At 44.8% G+C, this 12,171-nt stretch overlaps 1 protein-coding gene across 1 annotated transcript; it reads right to left on the bottom strand.

Annotated features, from left to right (window-relative positions):
• Positions 1–635: 635 nt before the first annotated feature.
• On the bottom strand, positions 636–6,842 carry LOC128404110 (uncharacterized). Its single transcript, XM_053369436.1, has 3 exons — positions 6,385–6,842; positions 4,048–4,203; positions 636–1,051 (listed from the first exon to the last, which is right to left on the bottom strand). The coding sequence occupies exons 1-3, from the start codon at positions 6,799–6,801 to the stop codon at positions 875–877; spliced, it is 750 nt and encodes a 249-aa protein (XP_053225411.1). The 5' UTR covers positions 6,802–6,842; the 3' UTR covers positions 636–874.
• Between the last annotated feature and the right edge of the window lie 5,329 nt (positions 6,843–12,171).

Genomic DNA, 12,171 nt, shown 5'->3' on the forward strand with positions numbered 1-12,171 from the left:
AAGTTGAGCGAGGGTTGCGCTATCCATTTCTGATTATCGTGTTTCTCTATCCAGCTCACACTCCAGAGCGGCCATGATGGCTTAAGGGGACACTCAGGAGAAAAGCCTGATGAGGAATGGTTGAGGGAGTTGGTGGTACGAGAGCCACCTTCAAGTATCTGAAGGGCTGTCGAACAGAATATGGAGCAAGCTTGTTTTCTTCTTCTCCAGCGGGGAGGATCTGAAGCAATGGATTTGATTTACAAGAACAGACAACTAAACATTGGAAAGAATTTTCTGATAGTAAGAGCTGTTCGACAACGGAGTGGACTCCCTCAGAAGGTGGTGGACTCTCCTTTCTTGCATCTTTTTAAGCAGAGGTTGCGTGGCCAACAGTCAGGGATTCTTTAGCTGTGATTATTATTATTATTTTGGCCAAATAATACTTATTTGTTTTCCAAATTTTTAACAAATCAGTAACAAATTACATCAAATTTAATATATTTTACCTCAAATTTAATACATTTTCTCTCAAATTTTATACATTTTTTTCCTTAATTTTTTGTTTAGCCATGATTTCTGCATCGCGGGGGTTGGGCTTGATGACCCTTGGGGGAACGTTCTGACTCTTTTGTTTCTATGAAAACACACAGTAATGCTTGTGCAAGTCAATTTTATTATCCTACTTTGGAACAGTGGGAAGAGAGTGATTCTGGGGTGCGGAGGGGACTGCGGTGGATTCCAACGCCTCCTTTTATTGGGAGAGTTTTCTGGCTTGTATCTAAGTGATTACATTGCAAGTGCGGAAGGAAGAAAGGGGTAAATCAAGCGGGGGCTTCTCTCCCACCGCTGCCAGCAAAAGTGGGCATCAGCAGTCAGAGAGGAGGCCAAATCTTCAATACTCTTCAAGGGAGGGTTCAAACATTTCTTCCTCCTCCTCCTGCTCCTCCTCCACCTCCGCCTCTTCAGAGATTCCTTCCGTTCTTCCAGGAACATGTTCGCAATACTCATCAATCACAGTTGCCCCTCCATATTCCTCATCTAGAAATATTTTAAACGTGCAGTCGTATTTCTAAAAATGGAGGTAAGATGGGGGGGGAGAACAAGAGACACATGCAAATTAAGAAAACAAAAAATGAGAAATCCCATGTATTGAAGACAATCTGGCAACACACTTATTAGGAAAGAAGGAAAGAAGGAAGGGGCTCTTTGGTTCCAATGGTTTGCCTCGGGTTAGACACAGCCATGGACTCAGGCTGCAGCATTCAGCATCCTGAAAAGGCCAGCTCTTTATGTTGGGGAAACAGTCAGAGACAGACGGCAACTGCTTGGTTGTCCAGGGAATACAAGCAAAGGAAGGCTGAGCTGGATCTAACATAAGGAGAGGCTGCTGGATCAGGCCAGTGGCTCATCTAGTCCAGCAACCGGTTCTCACAGGGGACAACCAGATACCTGTGGGGAGCCAGCAAACATGACCTGAGCACAAGAGCATCTCTCCCCTCCTGCGGTTTCTTCCAGCATTATTTCCTCTGAGCGTGCAGGGACAGCACAGTCACCATGGCTAGGAGCCATCAATAGCCTTCTCCCCCATGAATTTGTCTAATCCTCCTTTAAAGCCACCGTGGTTGGTGGCAATCACTGCCTCCTGCAGGGGCGAGTTCCAAAGATTAACGCTGCTTAACTATTATCCTTTCCCGCCCTGCTGAACTCCACAAGGGCAACCCAGAGGCTGAGGGTGGGAGAAGCCGATAGGCAGGCCCACCCCTTGTAAGAAAATGGGACTGTGGACTTCCGGATTAGCGCCATCGGCAATGGCGGAATTCCTCTGATCCAGAGGAACCCGCTCCACGAAAATCGGGTCTTGCCGCTGCGGCGAAGGCGGAGACCCTTTAAAAATCCCAGGCAGAGGAAGCCTGGGAATGTGGGATTCGGCTGACACCAGGAGCGCCCCTCCTACACACAAGGAAACCCCTTTTTGGGGATCCGAAGCAATGTGGGGTGAGCGGTGCGGTGTTTTGAATCGACCGCTATTTTTATGGAGTGAAGCCGCACAGCCATTGCTGGAGAGCGCTGACTTTTTCCTGTGGACTCTAAACAAGTACCCGTGAGTAGAACGGAAAATTGGGCTAAGAAACACTTTAATTTGGCACTCAAGCGGGAAGGTCCTAAACAGGAAGTCCGCCTTCCGCTTTTGTAAATAGTCTGAAGCAAAAATTGTGCAAGCTAAAGTCTGGAAAGTTGTACATAAAGGTTTAAAATTCCTCCTGTTTTAACCATCTAAACCCCTCTTGGAAGCAGGAGTAAAGAGGGGGAATTTTGACTGTTCAAGCCTGCAGGAGAGAGAGTAAAGAAAGATAAATTTCCATCGTCTCAAACCTGGGAACGGGGTGTCAGAGACAGAGATTTTTGGTGAAGTTCATTGACTGTGAATGGAACATATTTGACAGATAGTTAAAGAAGAGAAACAAATTGATTCCAATGTTGCCTTTTGCATTTAAAAGAAACAAAAAAATCTGAAAAATGAAAGTAGGTAATTTTCTTTTGTTGGACCTGCTTTCAAAAGATAGATACAAATAGAAATTGTCTCCTCTAGAGGGAGCTTGTTAAATTGTTGCTGGAGTCGATCTGGTGACTTTACAGCTGTGGAGATTAGGATCGTGGGACCAGACTGTGACCTTGAATAAAAATGTGTTTGGAAGAAGTTTTGGTGCTTGCTTTTTGCAAGACAAGCACTTTGTTGGAGCAGATGCATGAGAAGATGGATTTGATGACTGCTGCAGTCAAAAATTTTGGACAAACAGTGAATATTTATACAGAAAACATTCAGGAGCCAACCCAGGAACCTGTTTTGATAGAGCAAGTGCAAACGCAGAAGATAATGGAGGAGGCTGCTGTTGAACCTCAAGTAACACAAATGGAGAGGCCCGAGGCCCTACAGGAGCATAAGCCGTTGTTGTTGAAGGCTGAATTTGGAGTGGGCCAGGTGGGGTCTGGAGTTGTGGGGGCCCTTAAGCTTGGAGGGGCTTTGAAACATGCCTTTAAATATTTTCTGGATTACACTGTTGACTGTGGGGAATGGAACTGGGGGGAATGGGCCGATCTGCTGAGGAGAGACGGAGATATTTTCGAGTTGGAACATCCCCGAGACCTACTCCTCAATGAGAAAGGAAAGCAATTAAGAAAGAGATCAACAAAAGACAAGGTAAAGTGCAAGTACAAACAAGAAGAAGATCTGCAGAAGGGACATGGAAAAGACTTAAGAGCCTCGGACATAGGATTACCAGGTTGATGGACTAGATGGAATGGACAGTAAGGACTGACATAACCCGAGACCAGGAAGAAGAGACGCTGGAGGAAGATTGGAAGAAAATTATTAAAAAATTATTTTGGGAATTAGTGTAAAATTAATGAGTATTAGGAAAAATGTTGGAATGAAAATATTTGGCTTTAGTAGAAATGATATAAGGAATTATGTACAAACAAATATTAAGTTTTAAGCTTTAAGGTACTTTATGGTAAGATAAGGTTAAAATAAACTAAGGTACACTGAATGACAGAATATAGTGAAAGATGGAAAGGTTTTGCTGAGTTAATTAATAGGTTAGACTGTTAAGATAAACTACTCAATAAAAATTGAGAAAGATGGAAAGAATTTGCTGAAATAAATAACTAAACTAGAATACAAAAAGGGAGGTGTGAGGAGGTCGATGAAACAAGTAAATGAAAGATAAAGATATGGAATATTGGATGTGTGTTTTTATTGCTATTGTTGTATTGGCTTTTATGTTTTTTCTCTCTTTTTTATGTATTGTTATGTAGGTTTTGAAAAAAAATTGTTTTCTTCTTTTTTCTTTCTCTGTAATTTTTGAAAATTTCTAATAAATATCATTTAAAAAAAGAAAAAAAGAAAATGGGACTGTGGGCGGGGGCGGGGCAGGCTGAGGTTGGTAGGGCAGCGCCCCATTCCCCCTAAAGGGCCAGCCTCCCTGTTGCTCCCAGGACATGTTAAGACATCTGACATCATCTGGCAGTCCGGACTGAAAAACAACACCGATTCTGTTATCTTACCTCCTGTTCGGATTCAGGTAGTAGCACACAACCCTGGCTCGCCAAGTACAGATCGGAGTACCGCGGGACGGAATCCTCATGGTTGCTCACGTCATCCTTTGTGCAGTTGGTTTTCGCCAAAGTCATCTCAAAGGTGAGTATTATCCCTTGCGCCTTCTGGAAGCAGAGAACGAGAAAGACTTTCGAGCTGAAGCTGACGCATGGCTTGGCTTGGCCAAGTCGTCTCCAGAGGTGTAGGTTTGCATTAAGGCAGGGCTTAGCTTGGAATGTGCTAAGTGCGTAAAATGCAAAAAAAGGGTATCGAAGCATGTGCAGAGTGCCTTTCGCTTGCCACCAGGGAATTGCTCCCAGCCCTTAGAACGCTTGGCATGTCAGGCCAAGTCAGGCTGTTGTCGTTCTTGCATTTGTATCTCAACTTTTCTTCAAGAAGCTCAAGGTGAAGAACATGCTTCTGCGCACTCCCACCCTCTGTTCTATCCTCACAAGAAGCCTGCGAGGTAGACTAGGCTAGGAGAGAGTGACTGGCCCAAGGTCACCCTATGGGCTTCATAGGTGAGTGGGAATTCAAACCCTTGTCCCCCAGGTCCTATTCCAGCGCTCTAACCACTACACCATGCTGGCTCTCTGAGTCCCTCCAGTCTAGGGTTGCTTTGTGTCTGGAATTTTGAAAATTCAGCAAAATGCCTGGGTTTTTGCAAGCAGAACCAGGAAGTGACTTTTTAAAGGGGTTGGTGGGGAGATTCTTGCTCTTGGATTCCAAACACGCCCCCCCCCCCGGTGTTCTCTGACTACAAAACCAAACTTCATACTGTTGCAGATTAAGGAACCTAACCCTTGCCATTTACAGAAATCATCATCATCATTGTTTTTGATAGGTAATTGGGATTTGGAGAAATGTAGAAAAGAGGGAAAGGGGTTTGTGTATGATTTATTAGTTAATTGTTTTATGTAGCCTCTACTCCATATATTAAAAGCACTCTTAAACCTCTTTAAACATTCATAGTTCTCCCCGCTACTGCAAGAAAAACAATAGTCAGAAATGTAGTTTCTTAAGGGTGCTGACTTCACAGAGTTCCAAGCTTTCCTAACAAGCTACAGTGCAGTTTTCCAACCAACCAATGTTTACAAAAATGCATGTACTGGGGCGAAAGTGTGCCTAAGAATGTAAGTAACATGCAGAAATGCATTGTTTTTGGGAAAAGATGCCTGCAAAAAATGTGAGACAAAACTGCATGCAAAAAATTTTGTTTATTAGGAGAAATCTGCACTCAGGTGGTAAGGGATTTTCATGAGGATTTTTAAAAAGAAATAAATCTGTGGATTGCTGGGATAGCTCAACTGGTAGAGCATGATAATATTAATCTCTGGGATGTGGATTCGAGTCCTATGTTGGGTGAAGGATTTCTACATTGCAGGGAGTTGGACTGGATGACCTTTGTGGTTCCTTCCAACACTACAGTTCTATGATTCTAAGCTGGATTACTGAATTTCAGACTGGGAAAATGAGGGACCATCAGGTTGGGAAGTCCTGGTGCAGAGGGAGGGCAGGGGGCTCAGTTGCACCCATAAGCCGCACCACCTGAATGCTAGAGGACCCTCCACCCTATACAAGGGGAATCTCAACAGAACAGTATTTTCTACTTCCCCACTTTATGTGCCTTTTCTCAGCCTCAGGAGAGAGGATGGGCCTTCTCTGTGGTGGCTCCCCGTTTGTGGAATGCTCTCCCCAGGGAGGTTCGCCAGGCGCCTTCATTATATATATTTTAGGCACCAGGCAAAAAACGTTCCTTTTCAACCAGGCCTTTGGCTGATTAATATCCAACAGCCTTTTAAATATATCTGCAAGAAAGGTGGGGGTTATTATTTTACTGCTTTGTTTTCACTATTGGCTTGTTTTTAATCCTGTATTGTATTCTGTGAACTGCCCTGAGAGCTTATGATGAAGGGTGGTTTTTAAATCTAATAAACAATAGTAATGAAGGTCCCCAGGTGTCTTACACCCGAAGGGTAGGAACCGTACCAATGGATTCAAGTGCCAAGAATGGAGATTCCGACTAAACATTAGGAAGGACTTTCTGAGGGCAAGAGCTGTTCAACAGTGGAACAAACAGTCCCTCAGAAAATGGCGGGCTCTCCTTCGCTGGAGGTTTTCGCACAGAGGTTGAATGACTATCTGAAAGGCATTCAGCAGTGATTCCTGCATCGAAGGGGATTCTGCTGGATGACCCTTGAGGTGCCTGCCAATTCTACAATTCTAGGATTCTATGGTCCCATAGTCCACACCCACACCCACACCCACACACTTGGGGAACCTTTCACAACCTCTGCTTTGCTCACCTCGACATCCATATGGCTGCTCTCATAGTGCTTGTAGTAATTGCCATATCTGCTTTGCCAATCATATTTGTTATAGTGAGCCACCGCCATATGCTTCATGAAGTCATGCACTGGCCGTGCGCTGTATGCTGCCTCCTCCTCCATAAACCTTCTACGCGCTTGAGCCATCATCCTCTCATGGTCCTCAACGCTGCGTGGCCTCCAGTAGTCTGAATCTTCCAGGCTTTCCTCCTCTTCCCAATCCCCCTCTTCTTCTTCGGCCAAAGGTGGCACCATCTGCTCCTCAGGCTCCTCTGGGACAGGCTCATTGGACTCTCCCCAGGACGGCTGCTCTTCTTCTTCTTGCCCCCATGCCGGCTGCCCCAGGAGCAGGGCTCCCATGAGGAGCAACGATAAACACAGCCAGGATCTGGTCATTGTGGCAAGGAAAGGCTGGGAACTCAGAGGCTGTCCGGCTGGAGGCGAAAGCTCTGCAGATATAGGGATGGAGGAGGCTCCGCCCCTGGTGGCTCCGCCCACCCCAACTGGAAGGACCCCGCCTCTTCCAAGACATGTCCACATCACAGAGGAGAAAAGTGAGCTGAATCTGACAAGCCAGCACAGACTCATGGCTCCAGGCTCAGCCTTTGGGAGATCCCTTTTGCTCCTGCAGTTCAATTACCTCTCATGAAAAGCTATTGTTTACTAAGGTGCTCGGACAGAGGTTTCCCAAATTGTGGTCCATGAACTTCATGCTAGTGGTCCATGGCATGCCTGCATTAAATAGTCGTCATTATTATTATTATTATTATTATTATTATTATTATTATTATTGGATTTCTTTAATAAGATCTGCAAATGCAATGGGCAAAAACAAAACATCAAGCTAGAAATAATAATTAAACAGTTGTAAGAGTAAGAGGAATAAGAATACAATAGAAGAAGAAGAAGGAGGAGGAGGAGGAGGAGGAGGAGGAGAAGGAGAAGAAGTGTCACAAAATATATTCCATAGTGGAATGTAAGGTTCATATTTATGCAAAACTTATCAAATAATCATGAATCCATTATTGATTTCTAATTGCATTTTTACTACAGTGGTACCTCGGGTTACATACGTTTCAGGTTACAGACGCTTCAGGTTACAGACTCCGCTAACCCAGAAATAGTACCTCGGGTTAAGAACTTTGCTTCAGGATGAGAACAGAAATCGTGCCCCGGCGGTGCAGCGGCAGCAGGAGGCCCCATTAGCTAAAGTGGTGCTTCAGGTTAAGAACAGTTTCAGGTTAAGAACAGACCTCCGGAATGAATTAAGTACTTAACCCGAGGTACCACTGTACTTATTTTATTCCATATACTGTGTTTTCTTTCATAACCCTTTGAATTCCAGGGAATCCATACCAAATTCTATGGAATTTGTACCAAAACACCATCACAAGCTATTCCTCGCAGAAATCTTTAGCAACAGAAGTGGTGAGGTTGCATTGCATCGGCGCTTACAGCCCTTGCTTTATCGCACTCCCGGCTGTGTGGCAGTTCCAGCTGCCACATGCAATCTATAGCACCATACTGTACAATTTTGTAAAGTGCCAAAGGTTCTCACCTTCTCCTCTTTTGCACTGCGCATAGTAAAACTGCTCCAATCAAACAAGAACACCTCTTTTTGTTTAATCCCCCCTGCTTAATTTAGCTTAGTGCTTAATTTTCCTATCGGCGCTAATCAGCAGGCTTTCTTATACCGTGTGGTCAATGTTTCACCCTCTAAGAATTCTGAAAGTCTGGCTATTACGGGTCGGTAAGATGCTTAAAATGCAGCTTTATATTGTTCTCTAGGTCAAGATTAAGCAAGGCCAACTCTGAGCCTTTGACTACATTTTCTGCAGTTCTCTCTCTGATTACTTGGAAGATTTCCTTGCAGAATGTGGCCACCTTGTCACAGGTCCACCACATGTGGAGATGTGGAACCCAACATTGCACATCTGCCCCCAAGTTGTGGGTGGCTGTGAGCACCACTAATGTGGGGCAGGTGGATTGGAGTGAGGTGCCACTTCTGCAGAATTTCCCATGCCATTTCTTTGGGATTTTCCCTTTGTTAATATTTTTTTAAGCAATGGCAAGAAACCTAAGAGCATAAGAAGAGCCTGCTGGATCAGCCAATGGCCTATGTAGTCCAGCATCTTGTCCTCACAGTGGCCAACCAGATACCTGTGGGAAACCTGCAACCAGGACTCAAGCACAAGAGCAATGATGCCTCCAGTTTTCCAGCAGTGCTGCCTCCAGCTGCCTCCATCTATTTTCTTGTTGACATGCTCAAAGGCATCTAATAGGTTCATGAGACTGGACCATGCTGGTGCTTCTTCATTAACAACAACAACAACAACAACAACAACATATTTATACCCCACCCATCTGGCAGGGTTTCCCCAGCCACTCTGGGCGGCTCCCAACCGAATATTAAAAACACAATACAGCATTAAACATTAAAAACTTCCCTAAACAGGGCTGCCTTCAGATGTCTTTTAAAAATAAGATAGTTGCTTATTGCCTTGACATCTGATGAGAGGGTGTTCCAAGGGCAGGTGCCACTACCAAGAAGACCCCGTAACCTCGCTTCTCACAGTGAGGGAGCTGCCAGAAGGCCCTCAGCGCTGGACCTCAGTGTCCGGGCTGAACACTGGGGCTGGAGACGCTCCTTCAGGTATACAGGACCGAGGCCATTTAGGGCTTTAACAGTCAGCACCAACACTTTGAATTGTGCTCGGAAATGTACTGAGAGCTTGTTCTTCTGTATGCTTGGTCATTTTATCTTTAACAATACTTCCCACCGCTTTTCCAGGAGAAAGCGAACCGCTCTGTGATTTCCAGGATCTCCCCTGGATCCCTTTTAAACATGTATAATCTGAGGGAAAATCAGGTGACACAAAGATTCTCATTCCCAACCTTCTGCACTATAGAATCATAGAACTGTAGAGTCGGAAGGGAGCATGAGAGTCATCTAGTCCAGCCCCCTGCAAAGCAGGAATCTTTTTGCCCAATGAGGGACTTGAACCCGCAACCCTGAGATTAAGCTCATGCTCTACTGACAGAGATCTCTCTCTCCACACATCTATGATTACAGTGGTACCTCGGGTTAAGTACTTAATTCGTTCCGGAGGTCCGTTCTTAACTTGAAACTGTTTTTAACCTGAAGCACCACTTTAGCTAATGGGGCCTCCTGCTGCCGCTGTGCCGCCGCTGCACGATTTCTGTTCTCATCCTGAAGCAAAGTTCTTAACCCGAGGTACTATTTCTGGGTTAGCGAAGTCTGTAACCTGAAGCGTATGTAACCTGAAGTGTATGTAACCCGAGGTACCACTGTACTGGGGAAAGCTTTCAATAATAAAACTGGGCTGTTGCAAATCCAAGGAACATTCATAGATGCATTATATGCTGAGTCAGGCCATGGGGCCATCGAGCTCAGCATTGCTGACATCCAGGAGATAGCCAAGCAAATGCTTTCCAGATGGTGCAGGATTCCAGCTCCCATCATCCCTCCCCATGCTGGCTGCAGGGGCTGCTGGGAGCATCTCGAAGGACACAGGTCCTACTCCCTGGTTTAATCTAAACTTACTGGCGACAGCTCTCCAAGCTTTCAGAGAAGACACAGACCTCATTTGTCCATAGGCTTGCTTTGCTTTGACAGTGTGTGCAGAATCAGGAGCTCCTTCTGCCCTCCCCAGTCCAACCAGTCACCCTCACTGGGCCCTCTTCCTGCCCCCGAGCACCACCTGTCCCTGCCAAGGTCAGCAATGGAGATAACGGAATATAAAGCACAGGGGAGATGAAGTGTTATTATTTTTAAAAAATGACCAAGGAAGGATATCAAAATGCAACCGAGCTGAACGGAAATGGCATCGATGATAACGATGATCTTTTTGTATGCTTTTCACACAATGAACAGGGAGCTCGTGTTCTGAAAGGGGCAATTCAGCAGGGTTTTCGTTGGCAAGAACTTGGTCCAGGGCGCTATTCAAATATTTGGGAGGTACATGATTAACCAACACTCCAAGTGAAGCCTCAGGTGACCACAAGAGATGGGCCAACTTTGGGTTTGTTTTAATGTCCCAATAAACTAATAATCCTCGCACCTTTTGCTTTGATTTGAGTCCCTGAAAAGATCACTGCCAATGCATCAAGAATCTTTATCAGATGTCCTTATCAATATATCTGACAAGAAGGGCTTTTGGGGTTTGCTTGTCTGTTTGTTCTACATTTTAAACCTCTTAATCTCCCTTTGCCTCATTTCACCTCATTTGGGGGCCTGAAGAAAGTTTGTTCAGCTTCATTTCTCTTTGCATTCATCCAGAATTAAAAGCGTAACTGTAAAAGATTTCTTTGGTGAAGCAGAATACTACCTTTCTGTGGCAGGATCAGGTGGGGGGGGGGAGAGATGCTGCATTTCAAAATGTAGCCAGGATGGGCCTGGTTTTGATACAAACACCCTTTTGGAAAACATTTTGGGCACAAAATAGTCCAGAATGCCTGTTTCTGAGGCATCCCAAACCATCTGATCTGGGCACTCCTTAAATCTAGGCAGAAATACTTTGGGGTCAGCTGGATGGGGGGAAATACTCAATTCAGTTCCCATTTAAAGTCAGATCTATTCATTTCACACTTTTGAAAACAGTTTGAGAACTGGAACACAGCCCTCTTAAGAAATTTACACTTGTCTGAAATTTGCAACAGAGTTCTCCCTCCAATGATTTTTCTTTTTTAAAAAATGCCTTTCATAAGTCAAAAACGTAGAAAAATTGATATGATGAAGAAATACAATAAATACAATACATATTAGAAGCTGTTTGCAAAACTGTGTATACTGGTGACTATCAATTGCACCTGTCCTTTGTCAGTTCACTCAGTACCTCATTTTCCTAGTCTTAAATTCAGTCCCCCACATTTTTGCAGCAACTCATGACAATTCTTCAGTCTTATAGCACAAATTTCTCTGAAGCAGCACATGTTTGTTGCAGTTCTGACTAGTGTACCCATTTCTGCAAGAAATTCCCCTAATTTTGGGAAACATCATTAGTTGGAGGGTAGCACTGCAAAATTCAGATAAACACAAATTTCAAAGAACGGCTGTGTTTTGCTTCTCATAAAGTATGGATCTGAGTGATTCCTTTTTAAATGCAAACTGAATCATATTTCTCACCATTTCCTGGCCAGAACTGCATACACAAAAAAATATGTTTATTTATGGAAAAACACTGAAGAATTCTCATGAGGACTTAAAAAAAAAAAACTGAAGCTGAATTTAAGATTGAAAAGAAGAGAGGGAACCGGTATTGACACATTCTTCCATTCCCAGGTGGAAGTGAAAAATCCAGCTTCTGGGCATTTGTACCAGCTTGGGATGCCCCCTCGCCTCACGGCATCCCAGAGAACTGAACTGTAGCATCCTGGAGGGCTCACTGGGGAGAAAAGAGGGCTGAAGAAATAAATCTCCTAGCGCCTGTTTTGATGAGAGGTATCTGAATCACAGGAGCGAAAGGGACCTCCCAGAGCCTGAGCGTGAAGTCACAAGTCTGTGCTGGGTTCTCGGACTGGACTCACTTTTCTTCTCTCTGATCTGGTTGCCTTGTGGACGTGTCTTGGAGGAGGTGGGGTCCCTCCCGTTGGGGTGGGCAGAGACACCAGGGGGCGGAGCTTCCTCCATCCCTATATCTGCAGGGCTCTCGCCTCTAGCCAGGCAGCCTCTGAGTTCCCAGCCTTTCCTTGCCACAATGACCGGATCCTGGCTGTGTTTGCCACTGCTCCTCGTGGGAGCCCTGC

Source organism: Podarcis raffonei, chromosome 16, assembly GCF_027172205.1.
Source record: "Podarcis raffonei isolate rPodRaf1 chromosome 16, rPodRaf1.pri, whole genome shotgun sequence".
In the NCBI taxonomy this organism is placed as follows: domain Eukaryota; kingdom Metazoa; phylum Chordata; class Lepidosauria; order Squamata; family Lacertidae; genus Podarcis; species Podarcis raffonei.